Source organism: Lutra lutra, chromosome 3, assembly GCF_902655055.1.
Source record: "Lutra lutra chromosome 3, mLutLut1.2, whole genome shotgun sequence".
Classification (NCBI taxonomy): domain Eukaryota; kingdom Metazoa; phylum Chordata; class Mammalia; order Carnivora; family Mustelidae; genus Lutra; species Lutra lutra.
Window position 1 is genome coordinate 197,910,209 of NC_062280.1, and position 25,906 is coordinate 197,936,114.

Genomic DNA, 25,906 nt, shown 5'->3' on the forward strand with positions numbered 1-25,906 from the left:
TAATCATGTTTCAGAAAGCAGAGAGAAGAGTAAAGAAAAGAATAAAAACTGTCAATTCTGTTATCTAGAAATATTCAAAATACATCTCATATCCCACTGGGTCAAATTGTACATTTTCATATAGTTGTTACGTGCATGGTTACATCATGTTTGGCTTATTTTTATAAAGTTTGAGTTTTGCAATTCTGCTACTGTCCCCACCTTAGGAATATTGTGTGGTGTGTCTCTACGTCTGCAAGTTCAGATCTGCTTGGCTTAGAGCTAGACACTAAACATGCTCAGTGAATGGCACCCCATCTTATTGGACAATGACCGAGCCCTGTGTCTTGGAGAGCAAAATTACTCCTCAGTTTCCCACCCTGAAAACAACACTGTTGATGTGTTACTCCAACTCTATTTAAATAGGCATTTTGTAAAACTCTCTGTGTTAATGTTTGATGTTCAGTCTTATGTGACTCTGTTTAGCTAGAAATATAGATTCAGTCTTTCTCTTAAGATGGCTACTTTCTGAAAGCTCTGATGCTAACCTTTTGGGAGGAGGTAAAGGTCATGAAAACACTGTATACCCTTATGTTGAAATTAAGTATCCCTAAAATAATAAAAATGGAATTTAAGTGACAGCTGTAGCCAGCAGGTATGTGATAGAATTATATTTCACGGGCTAGGAAGAAAGTAACGGATTCCTGTTCTACTTGCAATTTTGGAGTATTCAAAGATGGCCACACAAAAAAAGGAATTTTAAATATGTTCAAATGATAAAAACTGAATACATGATTATTTGAGAAAGATGACCATATACTCATTCACTTTTGCTAAAATTTTAGCCCATGCTTCTCCCTAGCTCGCCTTGGATGACATTTAACCTTATCACAAAGAAAAAGAAAAGAGAAATTTCCTGTCACCAAATTATTTAATTTGTCTGTGTCTTGACTCAAAAACCAAAAGCTATGGGTTGGATAACGGTTCTGAAAAAGCCTAGTTAAAAAAAAAAAATACCTGTGAGTTTTACTCTAAAAATCAAAGTTAAAACCAAAAACCAATGGAGCAAAGAAAAAAAAAAAATCCTCTAAACCAAAATGGAAATTTTTGTGGACTACATTGCCTGAAATTAATAATATCAAATTAAATATTTAGGGCTCTCAGACTTCTAAACTTCAGCATGTAACAAATGACTGAGCCCTGGAAGACAGGTATATGTACATCTTAAATCTTATAGGGACCAGATTTTAAAATAAAGCAAGTTCTGTGTTGTCATTAATTGACAATCGCTCAGAAATCTCAGGAGTTACAGGCACAAAAGGAAAATTATTTCAACTGGGATTTCAGTCTTTCAAAGCTACTCAACATGTTGATGTTGGTCTGCTTTCGTAAGCACCATGAAAGTCTGGGTTCCTGCAACCTCCCCAGACGACTAGCATATCAGGCACAATGCCCTGGATACTTCCCCCTGGGTAAGCATTTAGTGATTGGAACAATGTTGCACGTTACCTAAGAACCAGTGAGTTTTGTGCAGGGTGCAGAGTTAGAAAATTTCTCCTTGTCGGTATGATACAAACTGAACAAATATTACCCATGTGCAGAATGTAATATGTAGGTGATCGTTGTAATTCTGAAAGCAGTTACTAGTCCTCACTCCTAATTCACAACCTATAGCCAACATGCTTTCTAAATAAAGGCACAAGATGGAAATAAATGTTTAGAATAAATTGAATTCTAATTGAATCAGAAATAGTGTTATTTTCTAGGAAATGATTTCTCTTGAATGCCAGTATCTGCACGCTACCTCTGCTTCCCAGAAATAATTATCTGTTTGTTCATTTGCTGAAATATAGTTATGTGTGGGTAATTATAGCTATCACTTACTTTAATTGCCAGGCTTTTTACTGATGTGAACACAGACTTAGATCTTTTTTTGGTATACTTAATTATTCCCCGGACTTGTGGTTATTTATCATTAGATTAAAGAACAGTTTTTCGTGTTAGGACGTTTTAGTCGCATCACACAAAATATTGTGTGTATAAAGATGTTCATTTTGTGGGGAAATAAAGATATAAAAAATTCCAGCTAGGCCCTTTTATGTCCAGTATGATTTTCTTCCTTGCTGCTCAGTGAATATACGGTATCTTGCTGGGCAAAAGGAAACAAGTGGCAGTTAAAGAACGCAGTCATTACATTTGGTCTGACGTTTATCATTCCGTGAAGATGGTCTCCCTTCCTCGTCTATTATGATTATCCTCGGTGCGCAGTGAGGGTTATCTGTGGCGTAAAGGGCTTTCCACAGGGGAGGACTAGGTGAGACCATCTGGAGGACAGAGGAACTCTGCGTTCTTTGCATGGCCTCCAGTACCATACTGAAGCCACTCCCATCGGAGCTCCAAATCACAGTGGTTCTGGAAACATCTAAAAATGGCTTTCGTCAGCCCTGCTCGAGAGAGATCCAGAATCCTGGCAGAGGATCCTCTCGTTTGAGGCCGTGAAAAACATTCAAGTATACGTTTTACAACATTACTTTGTTTATGGGGATTGTATAGATTCTTTGGAACTCATGCTGTTGTCTGATTCGAAGGCTAACTGCCAGAGGAAGCAAGCCTTCACTTGAAAATCTGGAATATTGTGCAATTATCTATTTTCAGCAGCAGAAGGTAGCTTTGCAAAGGAAGCCAGCTCCCCGGGCCTTTAGAAAGCCCTGCCCCGCTCCTTCTGGCTAAAAATATTTTCAAGTCATCTTAAATAATTGCTAATTTGGACTTCATTTAATTGAATTTCCTCCGCAGTAGTTGAAAAGTCAGGATTCAAGATGGCTGGGCTGAAATGCTGACTCTGTTTTTCCCCGGATCTGTCGCATTATTTCCATGTGTCCATGTTCAGACCCCAGCTTTGATGCTTACAAACTCCATGCCTGGGAGCAAATTACCTAACCTGTCCAGTTCTCAGTTTTCTCATCTTAAAAATGGGGACAGTTAAAGGACCTGCCTTATGGGATTGTTATGAGGGTTTTGCCGTGGGGCTAGCACAAGTCAGTGCTCAATAAACATTACCTATCCCCAGATACCATAAAAGCTTAGATATTTGGGGGCTAGAAGATCGCTGAAAATGTGTCCATTAAAAGCAAAAAGGCATGCTGTAGATGAGGTATGAGGCAGTGAATTAATTCATTCCAGACCATACAGGCTATAATGCTAAAATCAATGCCTAATGACTTATTTCCACATAGACCCCATTCCACACGCATGTATGGTCAAACATGCGTATCATTTGGTGGCCTGCGCTGGCAGTCAGTGTGCTGACAGACATCATAGTTGGGAGCATGTGGGATGAATGGAAATTGGGATAGATGGGTGGAGTTCTGGGGAAGCTCTGCTTTACCCCTTGGAGGGTTAGAGGTTTCAAAATAATAAAAAGGACAGATTGTCAGGAAGAAACCTAGAGAAGGGCAGGTACACATCAGTACATCAACGCATTTATTAAGCACCCATTGCATGCAGACCTTGTGCAACGTGTGCAGAGCCATAGGAAATCTAAGCAAGTCAGACCTGCTCTGTGTGAGAAGAGAGCACACACAGAACGTCCACAATACATTTCAAGAGAGATCATGAAGCAGGGCGGCCGGTGACAAGTGTCAGATCCGTCACATAAATAATGAGTGTCCTGTTGCCTCCACCTGGAAAAGGAGATTCCTTGTGGGCTGGGATTGTTCAGGATGCTCCTGGTGAGGACTGGGATTTTCAAAATGAATCAGACTCAGACTAGAAGGGCACACCTTCCAGTGAAGAAAATTTATTGCCCAAGAGCTGTGTAGCAGGGATGAGAATGGGGTACTTTGATGGAGGAGATAAGTAACTGAGGGACAGGAAGTGGCAAGAGTGCTCCAGGCATCAGATGCCAATTCAAAGAGTGTCTCTGGGAGAGCAGTCTTGGCTTGGAGGGGTGAGGTGCTACCTGCTATTGTGGAGAAACCTCCCCTATTGGGTTATTCAGAGTGAGCCGTGGAACGGAAACTTGCACTGGGAATAGTGGTTTTTAATTCCCCCACCCAAGCCTTCATGGGCTGTGCACCCCAACAAGAATGACCGAGAATGGGCTGGCATAGACGGCGAGAAGAGGGGAACGAGGGTGATCCGAGAGGTTGAGATTCTGGGCAAGAGAACAAGGCACTCTTTACCGGAGGTTAGAAATGAAGTTCAAAGAGGAGGTTTATTCTGGGGCTTGGACTTGAACTTCAAGTGCTAAGAGGGACTTCTGGCTGTAGACAGTTGTACCATAAACAATTCTTATAGTCTGGGAGTTTAAGGGTAGCTCAAGGATGGGAAGATAGAAGAGGTAGAGTTTTCAAGGAAACTGGAGAAGTGGGGATCCTTTATGGCATCAGAGGAAAAGATTTAAAGGGAAATGAGGGGAAAGTCTGATGGCAAAACCATATAGAGTGCCAAGCTTTGAGAACTATTGCTTGAGAAGGACAGATGTACAGATGCAGAATAAACGGTCAGAGACAGAGGTACACTGATGTCCAATTTCACAAACGCCGGGAGAAGCATCATGTAAAGAGTAGGGGGTACTTAGTAAGCTGGGAGGACATGAAAGGAGAACCAAACCCCATTGCTGTTGACTAAACAAACTTGGGTTTGGGCAGAATTCCAGGGATTATGACCAGCAGGCACCGACTGGTTCATTACATGATTTGCAGAGGGACACCACTGTCTACAGCCTGTGTCATGCTTCTTTCCTTGGAAGACTTTACATAAACCCTTAGTTCTATGTGCAAACATCACCAACAGAGGCTTTCTCTTTTCAACATCTCCTAACAAATCTCAAGGAAGTCCAAGGTCTGGGTCCACACACATGTGATGAGGAAAATGTCCTAAATGCTACACAACCCCCACCCCCAGCATCCTGGGGAAGGATTCATGACCAAGCACCTACCACCTAAGGAGAGAGGGAGCCCAGAGCCTCCTCCCCCTACTCACGCCCTCCATCGAGGCCGATGAGTCCCTGACTCTCCCACTGCCCAGCCCCAGTGCAGAGCAGCCTGTCTTCTAGAATGCCACTCTCTACTACGTAGAATGCCTCCCCCAAGCCTGCCAGCTTTCTTTGAACAGAAGAGTGCAGTCTTGGGGACAGGGGAGGTCAGGATAGGGACAGTTCCAGAAGACCTTAGCATCTGGACAAGCTAGACCTGCCGTCATCCGGACAAGCCTGGCTCCTGAGAACGACGGTCTCAGCAAGTGGACATGCTTCCATTGGACCCACAGTTGCTACCACGGAACACACGTGTGGAGGACACAGAACTGCATCCGGCAGGACGATCGCCTCAGAATACAATCTGGGGAGAAGGCTGTGGCCACAAGAAGACGCGAGCGTGTTCGTGAAAATGCGCAAGCCGTCTCCTGGGATCAAAGCCTTCCATGGAAGTCCACAGAGAAATGTTCCGATTCACCTCAGATGTTCTCCCCACCGCGGGTCAGGAACCTTCCACTCTGTAGGAACATGGTGGAATTTTCTACCCCAAGACTTGGGGGCTTTCCGGGGGGCCTTTGCACAGCCCACTGTCACTGCACGAGTGAGCCCCTGGCCTGCAAGAGGGACCGTGCTCAGGAACTGACAGGTGAGATGATGTGGTTTCCAGGTCTTTTTTTTTTTTTTCTTTCGAGATCATGAGAAGTGAATGAAACAAGACTGAAATAATGCACATCCAGCTTGGTGAGGGGCACACGGAGTTTCACTACATTTTCTCTTTTCTTTCATGTGTGTGAGATTTCTGTAATGAAAAGTTTTGTCACGCTGTTGTCTTGGTAAATAACATGGGTGAGTTGTTGTACGTCTATGTGCCTTTCTTCGAACATTTATCGATTGATGCTTATCTTTACGTTTGTTATCTGGTGCTTAGTTCCTCTCTCCCCTCTCTGGACAGAGTCTTTGCCCGTGTTTTACAATCGGAAAGCCGGTCCTTTATTTTACTGTGTAGGTTCTTTTAAGAATAATAGAGCCTTTTATTCAGTGCAGTTAAATTTTCTGTATTGTTGTTTCTTAGTTTGCATTTTATCTTTATGATGTTTTCATTTATATTTATTTTTAAACGTTCAGGTAGAGGTACTAGTCCATTTTTTCCTTCTTGGGCTTTCTCTTTTGCTTCTGGTGTCCTGTTTAGGTCATTTGCCTTTAAAATGTGCTGCTTCTGAAATGACCACAAGATAAAGTATTTTATTGGTCCAAAACAGAACAAAACAAAACTCTGCCTTCTAACGTTCCCGGGGCTTCCCGGCTGTCGCTCATCCCCTGGCTCCCACTCCCTCTGCTCGCCGGCCTGAGTGAGCTTCTCCCACCTGTTGGCTACAACCAGCAGGGGTTCTGCACCCCAGGCCGGTGTCCGTGGCTCCCCCCACCTGCTGCTTCATGATGGGGAGGAGGTGGCTCGCAGGCCAACGCTGCCATGAGCGCCCCTTCCTTCTCCCCCGCTGTACCTCTTTGTCCCCCCGCCTTCACCTGCCCCACACTGACACCATCTGCCCCCACCCTGCCGACCCTGCCGCAGGTTCTGGGATCTGTGATTTCTTTGGCCAACAGGTAAGAAAGGCCTCGTAATGCAGCGCTCAGGTAAAACGGCGTCTCAGCCCAGTCCCCTCTCAGAGATGGGCGGTGCTGTCCGTTGCCTGCGAAATGCTGTCTGACATCTGTGGGACGTCCTGTCAAGGGCTTTCTCCCTCGACCTCCTCTGCCTTCCAGCATGTCCCGCAGGGTCCCCGCCCGCCGCACCCTCCCAGAGGCCCTTCTGCTGGGCGTGGAGCATCTGGACGGTCATTGTCTCCCCTGGGGCTCTCCACGCACCCCCCTACACCTGCTTCACCCTTCAGAGCTTCTCCTCCTGGAAGGCTCAGATCCTGTGGCGTCTCCACCACCACAGCCCTCCAGTCCCCTCCCTTAGAGTCCATCCCTGCTCTCTCCAGGATCCCGCTCAAGGTCACCCGTCCCCTGCCTGACCCGTGACGTGACTCATTCACTCTGAGTCCTGGCTGAGGGCACTGATCTAGTCATCATGGCGTTCCCCAGTGCCCTGTTCAGAGGGGGACCGGGAGGGACTCTTAGCTTCATTTAAAGGCCACCGTCTACAGCACATTTGTGCTATTGACTCGGCTCCGAGTTTGTCTCCTCCATGAGCCAAATTTCTGTTTTTATTCAGGGAGTAACCTTCTGACTTATAATCCAGATTTTAAAAATGGACCCCCATGTTCTTCCCCTTTTGTTAGATTCCTGGTCTTCGTAAGATGTCCATCTAGCCATGGGCATTTGTCTTGCTTGCCGGTCAGCACTCTATTCCCCCCACAAACACCCACACTTCCATAGCCCTCTCCACGCGGACCCCGGTCTGTCCCCAGCACTCTGCAGCCGACCCTCTGCTGACCTGCTGGCCTGGAACTCCAGCTCGTGACCAGCTCGGAGTCTCACGTTCCCTTCCAGCGGGTTTAGAACCCAGACCTCTCTGCTCCTGTGGCACCGGCCCCCGCCCCGTACCTGTTACCCCGGTCCCCCCCACATCGCGCCCCAACCCGTTGGACTTGACTGCTGCTTCCGGCAACAGCCCGTCTTCCCCGTGACCCGCGCTGTCGGCCTGTCACGTTCCGGGTGGCGGCCCCCAGTCTGCCCAGTCTGGACGGAGCGAACCACTTCCGTGCCAAGGCATTTGCGTATGTAACAGGAAGACGGATCAGGCCTTGCGGTGTGTCGAGGGGTCGTGCGGACCCCCGTGAGGAGCTCACTCAGCCTGCTCGTGCAGAAGCGTGCAGTGACTCGCCAACGGTCTTCCGTGCAGGAGGCCTGCGGACGGTCAGTCGCTACACCATCCTGGTCAGTTACGGTTTTAGGTATGAGCAGCAACCGCCTCGGGACTTCGGGTCTCGGGCTTGAGCTCGTGCCATCAGGTGACTCTCCTCTCTTCAAGTGTTCATTTTTATTAGCAAATCACTTGTAACGCCGTTTGGCCCCTCTCTGCCCTGGGCTGCAGTCAGGGCTGGTCTTGCCTCCAGGGCTGTCACAGCTGCTGGGGGGCCACTAGCAGCTGAGATAGAGACCAGGGGCCCTACACAGGGCAGCCCCACGGCCTACAGGGAGGCGGCCCAGAGTGTCTGCCGTGCGGAGGTAGGGAAACCCGGCTTCCATCTTGAGCGATCGTCAGCAAAAGCCTTTGGCGTCTCGGAGGTGTTTCTGTATTATTTCGGTGGGGGACGGAAATGTCCCCACGCTGGCTGTTTCTCCTCTGGGCTCGGTTAGGAGCTGGTGTACTGGGAATGCGCGGCCGCCCGACCTCTCCCGCGTGGACCTCCACCCCGTCCCTTCCTCCCTCGGTGCATGCGGTGAGCGCGTGTGGATGGGCTCACGCAGCGTCCATGCATCCTGAATCCCCGCCCTGCCTCCCCGCGACCTCACAGAGGAGGCACTAGGTTCCCTCCATGGCCATTCAGGGACCCCGTTCACTCTGTCGTCCCCGTGCTTCTCCCTCCACCGTCGCTGCTTCCCCGAACCATCCTAGGCCTCTAGAAGCCCCCACCACCCCCTGGCCACGTGCCAGCTCGGAACAGTTCCTCGTTACCCCTTTATTGCTTTTTCCCGCGCGTTTCCTCTTTTATGACACAGAATCGCAGTGGTAGTTTGTGTTTCCTGCCCCCCTGGGAGATTTACTCCCCAGAGGCATTTACTGACCACCCCATCAGTCCACGAACGGTGACGACTGGTGCTTACCGCAGCCGGTACCCAGCTTATCTTGTTGGGGGCGGGACACGCTCACCTGCTTCTTGGTGTTGACCTCCGCAGGTTTACCTGAGGAAGATGGACTCTGCGGGTTGTCTGTGAGCAGCTCCACGACCTCCTCGTTTCAGAGACCGAGAGAGAGCCACACCACTCAGGTAATGACCCTGCGTCGGCCCGGTTACAACAGCGGCGGGACCGAAGCCAGGAGCAGGCCCTGGTGAAGGTGGGACCAAGGGCGTATGTCCCCCCGGTCTGGAGAACACGCTTGTTCTCACTCTGGCCCCAGGTGTCTTCGGCTCCACATCCTTCTCTCTCCTCCTCTGTCTCAGAGACGCCAGCTTCCTGCTGGTTAGAAAGAGAAGAAGGAGAAGAATGTCAAAAACAAACAAAATTAATACATACTTCTAAGTGGGATATTGTAGACGTAATTTATGTTGTGGCATTTTAAAGTCACCATCATGGGAAGACGACATTACATCCCAGGAGTGATGAACGCGTTCTCTGCACTTGACCCAGGACTCTGGGTGCCGGTGGCAGGGGAACACAATGCTTGAGGCACCTGTGGCTTTATGCCGCCAAATCTCAGTGACCAGCTCTGAATTCCACATAACCCAGACTGATTTATAATATAGTATACGGGGCACCCGGGAGAGCACGTGGCTCTTGATCCTGGGGTGGGGAGTTCAAGCCGCCCGCTGCTGGGCACGATGCTTACCTAAAAAAAGTAGGTAAAGAAAAGAAAAGAAAATACACCAAAGGATCAGAACGCTATAAAATCAAAATGAGATCACAGCTCGCAAAACTGTTTTTGGTGGGTTTCAGCAGTTTTTGTGTATGTGCTTAATGTGTCTGGCCCGAAAAGTTCACCAAATAAAGATGATCACTTTGAGGAAACAAAACACTAGGGTTTTTAGAAAGAGAAAGGATTTCTATCATATACTCTAGTGTTCTTTTTATGTTGAGTTTTTAAATATGCTTTTAATCATCATCTTCAAAAAGATGAGTTTGCAGTCAAGGCGGCACAACCAACGAAGTATCCAAAAGCTCGTTATCGGCATATTTAAGATGATTGCTTTGGCAACAGCGTTCTCACTTTGCATGAAGCTATGGTACAGCTTTCGTGATGTCAAATGTCTACATAGAAATCTTTAAAAAGGGGCACCTGGGTGGCTCAGTCCGTGAAGCATCTGCCTTCGGCTCAGATCATGATCCCCGGGTCTCAGGACCCAGCCCCAGGTCTGGCTCCCTGCTCAGCGGGGAGTCTGCTGCTCCCTCTGCCTCTGCCCCTCCTCCCTGCTTGTGTGTGCGCTCTCTCTCACTCTCTCTCTCAAATAAATAAATAAATAAGATCTTTTTTTAAAAAAAATCTTTTTTTTTTAAAGATTTTATTTATTTATTTGACAGACAGAGATCACAAGTAAGCAGAGAGGCAGGCAGAGAGAGAGGAGGAAGCAGGCTCCCTGCTGAGCAGAGAGCCCAATGTGGGGCTCGAACCCAGGACCTGGGATCATGACCTGAGCCGAAGGCAGCGGCTTAACCCACTGAGCCACCCAGGCGCCCCAGAAAAAAAAATCTTAAAAAATAAAGTCAGCCGCCTATCTGGCTGTTGCCGTAAAATCAGTAGTCCAGCCAGTGCCGTGTTTTCATCTGAATATTCGGCCTTCTACAGACGGGTCCCTTGTTATCAGCTGAGATTTTTTCTAAATAACACTGATGAGGGAGCGAGAAAAATCAATAACTTCAATCTTAAAACTAAATCTTGCGGTAGGGAGTCTGCTGAAATCATTTACAGTGACATACAGGTGCTGGAAAAGGAAGAAAACGTGGGCTGGGCGCGGTAACAGAGCGTCCTGATCTCCCCTCCGTTCCTCGAGATGCATTTGCTTCCCTCTGCAAGCCTCACAGACACTTTATCTCAGGCCGTTCCCACGGGGGCACTGACTTGTAATGAATTCGGGTTTGGTTTTTATTATCATAAGACTGATTCCTGCGCCTTAGAGCACAGCGGTCCGCCCTATCCAGGGCTCCCGCTGCCTTGGGGTTCGTAGAGAAAAGGGTGATTTTGCAAGAAAGTGCATAAGGTGGGCATCTCTTTTGTGGATTTGGCTAAGAAGCCAAGAGAGATGGGAAAGAGCCTCGGGAATAAGTTGCCATTCCTCCTTGTCAGTGGGGGCTCAGGTGGAAACTCTCTGCCTTCAGTTACCTCGTGGTGCCTTTTTTCAAGGAAGCAGGAAACCAGGCTCGTCGTCTTCCCTGCAAAAGTGCACGCGTCCTCATGGGAGGACACATTTGTCATTGCTGAGAAGCACTAAGACTTATGTCTCATGTGGCATTTCTACAGGAAACGTGGACACCTATAGACATATCACCTTTTAGATTTTCTACTGATGCAACTAGGTAAGAATTCTATAAAGTCAGTCCCGGACCGAGTGGGTATATAGCAGTAAAATTAAATGTTGACTACAAACGGAATTGCTCGTTGCAGACGTCTATAGTCTAATTAGCATCATCCATGATTTTAGTGAAATCTCTTTAAGAAAGACAAAATGCACGGGTGTTATCATACATAGAGAAAACAGGAAGTCGATTTGGTAACTTGCCAAAGATCATGGCGAAAATTCAGATTGTGTGCTTGGAATGGATGCCAAGACCCTATGTCCTATTTCTGAGAATGAATTTACCAAAACCCATTAATAAGAATGGAAGAGTCATCCAACTTTTTCATAAACTTTGAATTGTTGGCCAAGACAAAAATCAAAGTAGCTGTGCAGACATCTCGGACTTGGCTTTTTAGCCGTCAGTCACATGTTAAGTTTTCTCACAATGAAAATATAAGGGGAGAGACTCACCCTCCTTCCATCCCTTGAGAGTAAGACAAAAACCGGTGAGGTGGGCTCGGTCGGTCTGTTAGATTATGGAGTGAGAGACATATGATGGGAAGCACGAGAAGAGTAGATGTCGCAAGGGGGTGACATGTGGCTGAGGTGGCTCCCTTCTGTGACAGGTGTTAGGCGGCATAGGACCACAGCCAGCCCCTGAACCCACCTCGGTCCTGCCCCCTCGTTGCCACGCTGTTCCTTCCCAATCCATGCCTTTCTGTCACCTTCCAGTACTCCACCTGTTCAGGTGTCCGGAGTTTTTCTTGCTTGCAAATAAGAATTTTGACCGACACTAATAGAGATATAAACCTTTTCTGATGAAGGTCTCTCCTTGATAAATATTAGTTGTTGCTTTCCTCGAGGTGTGGCGTAGACACAATGCAGTTAATGTCCTATTCCGTTATACAGGTTTTACAAATCTGTAACACAGAACGACCTTACATAAAAGTAGTAAAAATAGGGGCGCCTGGGTGGCTCAGTGGGTTAAGCATCTGCCTTTGGCTCAGGTCATGATCCCAGGATGCTGGGATAGAGTCCTGCATCGCACTCCCTGCAGGGAGCCTGCTTCTCCCTCTGTCTGTTGCTCCCCTGCTTGTGCTCTTTCGCTCTCTCTGACAAATAAATAAATAAAATATATTTTTTAAAGAAATAAAAATAAATTTCACTTGAAATATTTGAAAAGCGTAAGAGCTGGGACGTGCACCCATCCTGAATGTGGCTGAGTTCCCGCGTGCTCCTCCCAGGGAGGGCTTGGCACGTCCCTGCTGTGAGCAGAACAGCACAGTCACAGCCTTGCAGGGCACTCGGCGGGGACACCAGCAGTGAGTGTGCCGGCCCTGCCATGGGGGCGGGGTACGGGGGACTTGAGGGCCCTTCCCACCACTCAGCTCTGGAATTTCATAGGCTGTAAAAGTCACTTCAGGTTGGGTTTGAAATTAGACAGTATTTATAAAAATCATATGCCATCTATCCACTTGCTATTTTGGGAGACGTAATCAGTTTTTTACAAAAAGTGCGTGCATTTAGCTCCATGAGACCCTTCTGAAGTAGCTGGGCGGGAGGGGACCCGGCAGGGAGTGAAACGCTGAGAACACCTTCCAGCCCGGGGTGACTCAGCATTTTTTGCTGTGCTTGTCGTCCGCAGACACAGGAACCCCACGGATTATAAATAGAGCAAACGTGTGACGCATGCGGCGGGCGGGGGGCTAAAGGCAGGAGAGTCCAAGGAGGGGATGGAGAAAATAAAATGCGGGTTCTTGCCCTCGGCCTGAAGTGGCAGATCTGCCTCTGCTCAGGGCTCTGTGCTGCACATGCACAAACCCTTTCCTCCTGTCGTTTGAACATACCTTATTGGTTTTTGTTTGTTTATTTGTTTATATGGAATATCTTGTGATTGCTGGGTGTCTATGGATTTTAGCACGTAGATTCTTTTTTATCATTACTAACGTACAGTGTATTATTTGTTTCAGGGGCACAGGGTGTGATTCTTCAGCCTTATACGATTCACAGCGCTCCCCCCAGCACACACCCATTATTCGTTTTTACGTCCGCCTTTTCGCTTTTCCAACTGGTACTTCACGTCGTTTTACTCCCCTCGGGTGTCTATTCTCTGCAGCGATACTGCGTCGTTTAGGATCTTTGATTTTCACTGGAGGCATTTATGGTATTCCTTATCGAACTTTGTGTTATAATTTTTTAAAGAGCATAAAAACTTATTATTAATATCTGTCATGTCCACATACTCCTTGTCAGAAAGCACAGAGGCTCGCCGATAAAACAGTGGCAGTCTAGCCCCCGAGAGCTGACCAAATAGGCAGCCCGCTCCCGGCACAGCCACCGAAGAAAGCCGTACCGTAATCAATGCACAATTGATCCGCAATCAAGAGACAAATTGTTATGCGTTTTGTTTTACTGAACCATCCAAGAAACCCTTCGGTAACGTCACATATCAGCAAAATGAAGTGTTGCGGGGCTCTAAATCAAGCCAGCGCCTTCCTGGCGTATCCATTGTATCTGTCACGTGGACTGCCTGAAATGTGTCCTGGCAGGAAAAAGCAACAGTGTGCTAGGAAAAATAACGAAACGTAGACACATTTAGCTCAGTCATTAAGGGATCATTCTAAAGCACATGGTGGGAATTAGAAATTAGATAAGCCCTTCGAAAGGAAACATGTATGTATTTCATTTGTAAGCTACAAACAGAAGCCGGTCTCGCAGGGACAGACAGCCCTTCCAGGCAGCAGGGGTTTGGGGAAATCAGTATGCACCCCTCGTGACTTCCATATTTCACGCGAGAAATGAAGGCAGTAAATTAATTTGATAGTATGAATGGCAGCGTTTTCAACAGAGAAGAGAGCAATCCTACCTAGATTCATAGAAACTTGGAAAATAAAAAAACAAAACCAGGTCTTATATTTTGTATTTTTCCCTCATAAGATTGCACCATACGTAGATCCAAAATGTATTCAAGTGCACAGTATTTTTCTAAGGAACATGTTGACTACTGCCAATGAAGGGATCGTTCAATTTTAAGAAATATTAGAAGAATGAGAAATGGAAAGGTCTTGTGATACGTCGGCACACTCAGCTCCGGGTGGGGACGCTGCCGCGAGCCCATGCTAGTGTACCCGGGAGAGAGTGATGGAACGGAGAGGACGTGGTTAAGGGCAAACTCCATTTAACTCAAGAATTTCTGTGTTCATTTCATTAACTAAGTTTAATTTTGAAAATTAAAGAAAGGGAAAGAAAAACCAAGAACAGAGTGTGAGCCCCATAACTGTTACTGAACTTGGGGATAGAGAAAGTAGTGAGTCGTTTTCAGATTGATTCAAGAAAATCCATATAACCTGACAAGCCTGCCCTACAGTATAACAAATGCTTAAAAACCGTGTTTGCCATTTTATCTTGGTATTCTCCCCCCCCCCCCACTAAGTCAGTATTCTGAACCTCAATTCTGATTCTAACATAGTAGATGCTATCTAAAATATGCGGGAGATGAGACAGAGGGCAGCTCTCCCCAACCCCACACTCATCTGGGATTTGGTCAAAATGGGGCAAGTATGTGATTTTCAGAATATTTTGTGGCTGAATACTAAAAACTTTGGGGAAAGAAGCACAGTGAGAGTAAAACGCCCAACTTCAGTAAATCTGAATATCTCCCCATATTTGCTCTGGCGCCAGGTATTTTGGGGACCAAGAATTTTCGGGAAATCTATGACCCAGTTCCTAATCCCCCACCCCTGTCCTGAAGTTAGTGCACAGCCCTCCAAGCCTGTTTGCACCTTTACTGATAGGGATGTAGCCGTAAATTACATCGTGCCCATAGATCATAATGGATGCTTGGCCTGCTTTTAAAATGGTGTATCCCTCTGAGCAAATCACTCCACAGATTGTTTTGCTGTTGTACTTGTCAAGGTGTTTGTTCCCCACTTTGATACATGTTGCTTTCCTTTGCTGTTTCATTCTGGGTTAGCTCCGGGTTAAATGTAAGGGCCTGAAGGTGGGGAGTCCTGGGGAGGGAATAGGAAGGGAGATGACAGTGGACACACTCTCGTTGCCTTCAAGTTCCTTCAGCGGACTCAGGAGGGAGCAAGTCTATTGCAAGAGAAGAGGCCAAAGGAATGCACCACCGCCTGGGGAAGGGCAGGGCAGGGCAGGTCTCACCCTGCTACCACCCCTGGCCCCAAGGGATAACTGTGACCCTGGCAGCCCCCTCGTCTTCCTCCAGATTTTCACAAGGTGGTCAGAGGTGTCTCTCGGGGTCCTGAGAAACCCAGTCCAGCGAACTCCTTGGGAGATGCTGGGAAATGACACTGAGTGTCCAGGGACAATATGGCAGCACAGACTTTCCCACCCAAACGTTTACCACAGGAATCTAATCAGGGCATTAGCACGGATTCTCACTGGTGCCTCCAGAAGCTCTCTTGCAACACCTTCAAACAAAAGTTGTATTACTCACTTTTTAGGTGTAAACATGCCTCCTCCACTCTCAACTTTTCTCAGAATCAGGTTTCACATATATATATTCATGACATTTCTTAAGAAAAACAGATTTGCAGTTTGACCAAGGGGAGTGGAAACTTGATCAAAGCCAAGTTTCCAAATGATGACAGTTACAAACAATGCTACAGTGAAAATCATGGAGTACGCCCCTAACTCGTCAGTAGGGACAAATATCCAAAGTTTTCTGCTGCATTTCTGGAGATACACATTTTCAACATGGAAGTTGCTGCTAATTATTCTCCAAAACTGTAGTACTGAGTTATACAGCTCTAAAAGGGAATATTTCACATTTCTGTTTTGGTAATCTCTTGGTTTAATGAATCATATATTTTTTTTTACCAATGTGATTAACTGTAAAACAGATCTTATTATGGCTTTGTTTTGCATTTCCCTGGTTGCTGTGGAGTGTTTTCATATGTTCTGACCGTACCAGGTCAGACCTGGTAGTCCAAAGACATCCTTTTCTTATTTCTGAACTGGTTTGTGTGGGTTTCCTGATGATTTGCAGGAATTCTTTACATATCCTGGATAATATTCCTTGTCAGTTGCAGGTATGGCTAACACTTGGCTTATAGTGTTTTCTTCTTAGTCCAACCACAAGTTTGTCAACTCTATTGATCTTTTAAAAATAACTTTTGATTGTATTGATATAGTCATTATTTTTCTGTTTCATTGATTTCTGTGCTCTTTAGTATTTTCTTCCTTTTGCTTGCTTTGGGTTTATTTGTTCTATTTCTAAGTTTCTTAAATAGCAAGCTTAGATCATTGATTTGATGCCTTCTTTTTTGCCTAATAGTATAAATTTCCACCTCTCGCTGTATCACCTGCATTTGGAAAATTCTGATATGTTTTGCATTTATTTCCTATCAATTCAAAATGTTTTCTGCTTTCCTGTAGGACTTCCTCTTTGACTACTGTTTTTACCTTCCAAATATTTAGGGACATTCCAGATATCTTTTTGCTTTTTATTTCTGGTTTAATTGCATTATGATCTGATAATATCTTTGTATAATTTCAGTTCTCTCCAATTTATCAGGAATTACTTTATGGCTCAGGATATCTTTGTGGGATTTCCACGTGCACTTGAGAAGAAGGAGTAGTCTGCTATTGTCGGATAGTGATCTGGGAATGTCTGTTGGGTCAGGTTATGAGTGCTTCTCTATCTTGGCCGATTTTCTGTCCACTTCTTTTACTGAATTCTGAAAGAGCAGCATCCAAGTTTCCAGCTATAATTGAGATTTTGTCTCTTCCTTCCAGTTCCACAGTTTTTGCCTCACATCTTTGTAAGTTCTGTTGTTAGATGTGTGATCCATTAAGATTACTACATCTTCTTGATGACTATATTTATTTACCATTATGCCTTTTTTTCTCTTTTCTTTCTGATATTCCTTCTTCGGAGGTCTACTTTGTCTGAAGTTAACATAGCCACTTTCTCATTCTGTTGGTATGTTTTTTCCATCCCTTTAATTATTTTTAGACAACTTTATTAAGATGTAATTCACACAGCATACAATCCACACCTTTAAAATATACAATTCAGGATTCCTTAGTACGTCCTCAGGGTTGCACAGCTCTTACCACAATCTTATTTTAGAGTGTCTTCATTCCCTCCTCATCCCAAAGAAAATCTGTCTCTTTACTTTTAACCTAATTATGTCTCCGTGTTTAACTCATGATTTTTATAGAAAAAAAAAATGGATGAATCATGTTTATTTTTATCCAGTCTGATGGTCTTTGTATTTTAGTTGGTGTGTTCTGACCATTTACATTTAGTGTAATTATTAATGTGATTGGCTTTAGGTCTGTCTGTTTTCTCTCATGCTCTTTCTCTCCACCATTTTTGTTCATCTGTTTCCCAATGGTGCTTTCTTTGGGATTATTTGAGTATTTTTTTTTAGGACTCTGTTTTAATTTCTCTTTTGGTAGTTCAACTGTGTTTCTTCATATGTATTTTTTTCATAGCTGATTAGCAGTTGTAATGTATACACACCTAACTTTCGTCTATTTGCTGTCAACCATATATTGTTCCTTTTAACCTCCTTACTGACCTTTACTTTATAGTCACCACACACATTGCATCTACAGTTGCAAATGTGTTACATCTACATTCTTTATAGTTGTGCCATATGTTACATCTATTTTATAGTTGTCCCATACAGTACACCCACATACATTGAATATCTCCTCCCAGGCAATGCTGTAACTTTTGCCTTCAAATGTTATGCATGCATGAGACAACTTCAGGGGAGAAAAATCTCCTTTTTATTATCCCAGTACTTACCATTTCTTCAGCTCTCCTTCACTCCTGAAGTTCTGAGTTTCCTTCTACCGTTTCCTTGAGCAGGTCATTCACAGCTGATCGAAGAATGCTCCTAGTTTTCCTTAATCTGAGTGTGTTTTTCTTCTGCCTTTATTCTCCAAGTTCTGATTCCCCCCACAATTCACATGTTTTTGTTTACCTTTCTGGTCCTCAGATAGATGTGTATTTTGTCCAAAGTTTAGTTATAATTACTGAGAGAGATGGGCTGATGTCGAGTTAACTTCACTGTGGCCCAGCTGATGTATTTATCCCACAGAAATTTATAATGTTAATGTAGTCAAATTAACCCTCATCTTTATAGGTTATGCTTTTTTGTACTGTCTAAAAAGAAACTTTCTTTTAAAAAAGTCAGAGAAAAAAATCTCTCTTACCTTGCTGTCATAAAGATCTATCTCTCTATATTTCAAAGTTTAGGGTTTGGGGTTTTTTGTTTGGTGGTGGTTGTTTTTTGTTTTTGTTTTTTACATTTAGGAGTTCATGCTACCTGTACTTTATTTGTGAGAATAGTGTAAATTTACAATATAGTTTGACATTTCTCTGCTCCAATAACAATTGCCCCATGCCTTTTATAACATAGGACCATACTTCCAACTTCCTTCCAATGCTGAGAACATTGCCTGAAATGGACTGTTCTCTGCATTTATCTGTAACCTTCTAGATTTTTCTTTAATGTTACTTTCTTCTTGTTGGCCTTCCTTGAGCATCCCTTCTAATCAAAGTAGTTATTTGCCTCTATAAATTGGTTTCTGTAATTCTAGAATTCATATATCCTTTTATATAACCTATTTTTCTGTATTATAATTACGTGCATGTGTGTATACCCTGCAGACTTTTGAGCATACAGAGAATGCATTGAATGCATCATGATCAGTTTTGCATTCCAAACACAAGCACTCAATAAATTGCCAACTCAGTGTAATTGTCGTCTGGTAGTGGCTTCAGATGAATTAAGAGAAGCAAACTGGTAGGATATTTCATTCAAATATTTAAACTCCGTCTCATGTTAAAAATGTACCAATAAACTTGGTAAACAAAATCATAGGCAGTTGCATTACTGGTTGGAGGATATTAAAGTCACATTTTATTTGGTGATTATGTTCTAAAGTTGGTGTGATATGTGAAAGTCACATACAACAGGAGAGACTCTGAACATCCCTTATATTGTCTGTAAAAAAAAAAACAGTGGGCTTTTACATGTTTTATATATAAAACAGTATGCTTTTAATGTCTACAACTCCATACAATTACATAAAACAACTTAAAGCATTAATAGCATAATATTTTGAATTCCAAGAAACTGAATTGCACAGAATTGAATTTTCAGAGGTTCATTCATTCATTCATTCATTCAACAAATATTCCGTGTGGACCATGCCAGGCAAGATCTAGGCACCTTGGTCTACAAAACCAACATCCTTGCCCTCATGGGACTTAAATTCTAACTTTGAAAAGCAAACAATAAAAAATATTTAAATAAGTGCACAATATACTAAAAGGAAATAAAATACATTAAAAAAAGGAATCAGGATAAGCAGACCTGGGAGTGACAAGAGTGGGTATAGAGGGAGATTGGGTTGAGTAGCGACTTTAAGAAAGAGGGTCAGCAGAAGCTTCATTGAGCAAAGACAAAGGAAGGAGGTCAGGGCATGAGCCATGCTGATGTCAGGGAGAATGCTCCAGTGCAGGAACAGTGAAGACCCTGAGACAGCTGCACACCTGCATTGCAAGGTGGCCAGTGTGGCCAATGGAGCACCAACTCCATGAATTACTAGATGTTTAGATGAAGAGAAGTTGAAGTTCACATTCATTCTAAGTGTTAATCCTAGAAAAGGGAGGCTTTTGCATTATAAATGATAGCGGGAGGCTAAATGTAAAATACGAATTATGAATGTACCGTTCTGTCCTTTTTTGAAACCATTTACCAGGTTTGGAAAGTCTGATCTGCTCAGAATATAAGTGAAGGTAATTGTTTGCCTTTTCTGTGAGTGGAAAATATAGATGAACAGAGCTCTATTCTTGCTCCAGATAAGGGAACTGGGAGCGAGGCCCCCGGGAAGCCAGGCTGCATATTCCCTGCCTAGTTAGCTGTGGAGCTCTGGACACTGATGGGACATTTGTGAATGCACAGTTCTGGAAGGAGTGGATACTTTTGCCTTGTGCTGAAACTGTGAGCAGTTAATTAGGGTGAAAAGATCTATTTTATACAAAATAAAAGAAGGGTTTATTTTCTGACCTTAGTCAACCTCGAAGACAGGATTCTTTTCTGATCACTCTGATTACATTATTATTTGAAACTGTCATTTTGTATTCCTGACTCTGTCAGAAATAGGTTCTAGAACAGCTGAACGGTGATATTGGGAAGACGTGTCATGAGCTCAATGATATCAAAGCCTGGATTTCTTAATCCCAAGTGGATTTAAATTAATTTTATATATGTCCAGGTGACTTTTATTATCTATTTTTGGAAAGAGCCCTTGATTAAAAAGATATGCTCTCATGTGTTGCCTACTTTGGCAAAACCTTGTCTCTTCTCCTTCCCAACACTTCCTGCTATCTGTTTTCCCTTTGCCTATGTTGTCTAGCATTTGTACCTGCGGGATTTGCCATGACTATGTCTCAAAGACACTGTAATAGACCTCAGAGTCACAGTGACTGCCACTGTGCCCATCAGACCCATTTCTCCTTAGACACAGAGCTACCCAAATTTCCCAGATTCCCTCACGGTGCAGAGCAGACCTGTCATGGACACCAACTCAGGGGAACCATAGTGAGCTGATCCACTTCCAAGCTTGGCCCATACAAATCCCCCTTTGCCTAGTGCTCCATGTCCTTCCCCATCTAAAAGCTCGGTACAAGATCCCAGAAGGAGCAAAGCACACTCATGACAACAGGGAAGGCCAGCCACTGACCAGAAACACCTGTTTCATCCTTCATCCCAACAATATACTTCTCTCCTCCTGAGCCAGTGCTGTTTATGGTTTGCCTATTGTGACAGCTAACTAATAGCCCTCATCATTTACTTAGTTTAATGTTGTACGTGTGCAACTAAGCATGACTGTTCTTATTACTTAGTTATCTAAGTTTAACTTCCGTTTTGTAGTAAAAATTATTTAAGATATCAAAAATTGTACCTGCTAATGATACCATTGTTAGAATATTGGAATATCACTTATTAGACATTGTAATACAAAGTAATACAAAGTAGTGATCAGTGGTGTGTATCTATATATATAAATATATATAATTGTATATTTATATATATAAATATATATAATTGTATATATAATTGTATATTTATATATAATTGTATAATATATATATTTATAAGTTGTATATTTATATATAATTGTATATATAATATAAATATACAATTACATATATTTATAAAATATATAAATATATATGTAAATTATAATAAAATTATATAATTTATATAATACCTTTATATAATATCATATATAATATAAATATATATAGATACATTATGAATTTATTAATTATAAATAATTATAAATAATATAAATACAATAGTATTTGATTCTTTTTATTCTTTTCTGATATATACATATATCAGAAAAGAATCCCATCTTTGAGGTCTCCTAGGTCAGAAAATAAATCATTCTTCTTTTATTTTGTATAAAATAAATCTTTTCACCATAATTAACTGTTCACAATTTCAGCACAAGGGAAATTATATATAGAGAACCAAAGCTTATACGTCTTAACAAATGGTCTATCAGAAATTCCTCAAAACCAACAGATTTAATTTTCCTCAAGGACAGAATTAATCCCCTATAACGAGTTGGACACCCTGAGAAATGTTTTCACACTTTTAGGAACTTCTTGCTGCATTAATGATTGTAAAGGAACGCCTTGCTTCCCTCCAGTTCTCACTTGGATGCCTGCAACTGCTAACTAAATTTTGGAGGAAAAAGTCAAGGTTGAGGACAGAGAATATGCTCTCCCCAGTGCTGTAACTTCCACAGCCAAGGGAGTTGCTAAACTGTGTCCCTCTCCTAATTAGAGCTGTTTTTTAAAAATCTCCTTGGATTAGGTTATTTTATTAACATCTAGTTTCTTAAGGTGTTTTTTTTTTCTCTTTCTTATTTCATTATATCTAATGGCACAACATACAGATTGTGGTTGTTTCCAGAAAAAGAATATGATGAGACATTAATAAATTAACAGATAAACTGTGTCCTTCACAGCAGTGCAGGTCCCGGCCAGTTGAACGAGTGGGGGAAGGGCTCCTCTGCGACCTCTCTGTCCTCCAAAGCTGTGGAATACTTTACTACCATGAACACCATTCCCTTTAGAACTCAACCCAAATGTCCTTCCCTCTTTTTGTATCCCACGCACCATTTTGCTCCAAATCAAATGCCCCATCCCAGTATGAATTTCTTGGCCAATATATCACTTTGAAATGAGTCGTGTCTCCTCTGTATCCCAACAACAATAATTATGCAGACACTGTGTTAGTCCGTTAATGCTGCGTTCGCTCATGACATGCTTGTGGTTCTGTGACGTTTAAGCGTCTCTATTCATCTAACTCTTTCTGCTTTTACGTTTTGTTGCTCAATTTGCATGGCAGCCCTTTGAGGAAGCAGGTCATACTGTGTGATTTGCAGTCCTGTAGAATGCATCACAGGGCCTTCCACTCCACAGTCACGGAAAAAACACGCGTTCCCTGATCGGTGGCACAAGGAAGACTTCTTGGAGGCCAAGTCGTTGACTAGTCCCCCGGGAGGTTGACTGAACTTGGGGTACTTGAATTTGTGTTCTGACTATACCACTTACTAGCCAAGTGAGCTGGGGCTTTAAAGATGAATCTCAGCACCTGTGAAATGAGGCTAATACTCCAAAGCCTGCTTTTTACTTCCAATGATTATGAGAAAGTACTAGAATAGTAACGTGTGAAAATGCTTGAAGACTATAAAACAATATCATGAACATAAGGTTAGAAATAGGCCCTCAGAGACCTCAGAGGACTCTGTGTGTGAGCATACGAACTGGGACTGCCGCAGAGAGAAAGCGAATTCTAGAATTCTAGGTGTGGCTCTGTCTGGTGGGACGGACATAGAGACTGGAAGGACGTATGGTGATGAAACTGGACTAATCAGTGTGGCCAGAAAATACAGGACTTTCTGTAGCCTCCTGAAGTGTCTCGACTTGCTTGCTTAGACCAGGCAAAGGGGTCACATTGAAGATTTTCAAACACACAGATTATGTGAATAGATCTTTTCTTTGGAGACAGAAAATCTAGTAGATTAATTGTCCTCAATAATACCCTCCTGCTGTTTGCACTCAGTCCCCTATAAAATCCCGAGAAAAATGTTTTAGAAGAAATCATAATGCTATTACTTTCTTTATTTCCAATATAGGAGATTTATGTTTTTCTATATATTCCATGGATTTGACCCCCATTACTATAATACGTCATTATTATAAACATACCCTAAATATATGTTATCAATTTTTTTATAATCTAGTCATTTTTACTTATACTGTCATGTTTTCTTAAGTGAATTGAGGTAAAAGACCAGAACTCATACAAAATCCATAACCCGGAGTGTCACAAATTAATTACATTGCATGATGTATAATACGATCATAAATTTCTATTTTATAACTTTCCATTAATAGGAAAAAGTATACATTCACTCATCAGAGTCCATTTTTATTCAAAGCTATTAACCTAAAATGCCACAAAATGCAAATAAATGTCCCTTTAAATGATATTAAATGCATTCCAATATGATATTGCTTATGAAAGTTAAGAACGGTTACTATCTTTTTTAAGAAATCAAAGTGTACAGACAAGGTGAAAATCTAAAATCCTTCCTCCCCGTCTTCACTGCCTGGTATCCAGAGGTAGCTACGCTTGCTTACAAGAGGATTTGTAAAGTGCCTTTGAAGTGATATTTTTGCCTTTATCGAACCCTTTGGTAATGAAGGAAACAAAATGGCAACAAGAGAAACAGAGTAACAAGATGAACTTAATTGAATCTGTATAAATAGCTATTTCCGAATTAAAAAGGATCGGCTCTCTTTGCCTAAGCCAGAAATTCTGCTTTCACTTTCAGATCATTCTCTTAAGATTTTTTAGAAGTATGAAAATATACAACGCTTTAATCAAAGATTTTTTTGAATCACATGTTACTCTACGCCGCTTCTCTAGGATCTATTGAGGCAGACTTTGGCTTTACAAACTGTGATTTTCGAATTTCACTTTTTAACTTTTTTTTTCCTCCAACATCTTGTTAGCATCAAGTAGAAATGGGATTTGCATTTGAAACACTAATGTTCACCATTCAGTCAGCCAAGAAGGTTCCTTCTTTTAATTTCCATAAATGCCAGTAAATGCCTCTTTTCACCTTTGGGTGATTAGTCATAGAAAAATCAACTCTGTGACAAATGAACAACAACATGATTTTACATATGAATTATTTAGCAAAGTCTATTTTTATCCTAGAAAGGAAAGACTTAGGGTAAAAAATCAGCAGCAAATTATTAATTTACATGTATTAATATTATTCACAGAAATGGATATCCACGGGAAGTAAAGAAATTTATATCTCATTTTTAAATTAGTTCATCTCGTAGAACTCTATTAATGACACCATAGAAAACTACTGAAAATTAATAAGAAGACATATAATGACCTCATGAAGCCTTCACATCACATTGGGTTTCCCTCTGGGTTGTGAGAGATTCCGTGAATTTTGACCCGGAAAGTGATCAAACTAATGAGAAGTGTCCCCCTTGAGATGTAGAACTTTCAGGAACTCAGTTTTTACTTCCTTTGTCAGATTCTTGTCTTCATGTCCGCCTATACCTCTGGACATTAGAAGGCACAAAATAACTTTCCAAGTCCAGGTGGGGAAAGGGACACTAAGATTCATGTCTTGAACTTCTAAGTATCAAAGCAGCAAGATTTTCTCAAACAAAATCCTTAAAAAAAAAGAAAGAAAGAAAGAAAAAAAGAAAGAAAGAAAGAAAGGAAGGAAGAAAACCCTCAGTGAGTTGTCAAGGTGGTAATAGCCAGTGTTTGTAAGTGGCCCTATTTTCTCGGGATTACTGCATCGATGAAGTCTTCTTGTTAAGACCCCGCTGAGAGGAGGGGATGTTGTTGGGGGATGAGTACTCCAGCCCATGGGGACGTGTCTGGACCGTGGTCATTGACGTGTCTGCTCACACCTGCTGGGAGCTTGAATCAGAGGGATCGGAAGCACCTGTTTATTAAGTGTGGATGGCGTGGCTTCCCCTTCTGTGACCTTTGCTTGAGAGCAGAAGGGAGGACATGAGGCTGTGGGTTGGAGGGTCTGAGCTGACAGGAGGCTGTGGACAGCAGGCGCTCTCTGCCCCCCCGCCCCCCCGGTGCAGCACACGTGGGGTGCCTCCGGGGACACTGCCTGCCCTCGAGGGGCTGGGCAGGGCCTCCCACCTGTCAGTTCCTTTGAGGGGTCCGGTTGTCCCAGCTCCCAGGGGACTGTGACTTTCTGCTCTCCCATACCAAATCGCCAAGTGGCTCCTAAGCTTTGAAGCTTTCGTACTTGTTTCAAATGTCAAATTTAAAAATAAAAATCACAGAATAATTTCCAGGTATATTATTAGATTCTCCACTGATATTGGTTTCAAAGGCATTGAAGCTGACAGATGGTCTGCACCCTTTTCTAGAAGCCTGGGGTTTGTACCTGTGACACAATAGTATCATTTTCCCCCCATGCCATCCAAAAATAATAATTCTGGGCATGGGACGTCTTAGTCTGTTCGGGCTTCTGTAAGAAATGCCACAGACTGTGTGGCTTATCAACGACAGAAATGTCTTTCTCAGGGTTCTGGAGGCTACAAGTCCAAGATCGGGGTGCCAGCATGGTCGGGGGAGGAGCCCTTCGGGGCTGCAGATGTCTCTCCGCGTCCTCCCGGGTCGAAAGGGTGAGGCAGCTTTGCGAGAGCTTTACTAAA

The 25,906-nt window shown here is 43.2% G+C and overlaps 1 protein-coding gene across 1 annotated transcript in view; it reads left to right on the top strand.

Annotated features, from left to right (window-relative positions):
• The window catches only part of MYO16 (myosin XVI), a 438,349-nt gene that overhangs the window by 404,000 nt on the left and 8,443 nt on the right, over positions 1-25,906 (top strand). Inside the window, 1 exon segment of the mRNA XM_047720392.1 lies at positions 8,804-8,895. Coding sequence (XP_047576348.1) covers positions 8,804-8,895 — 92 coding nt within the window.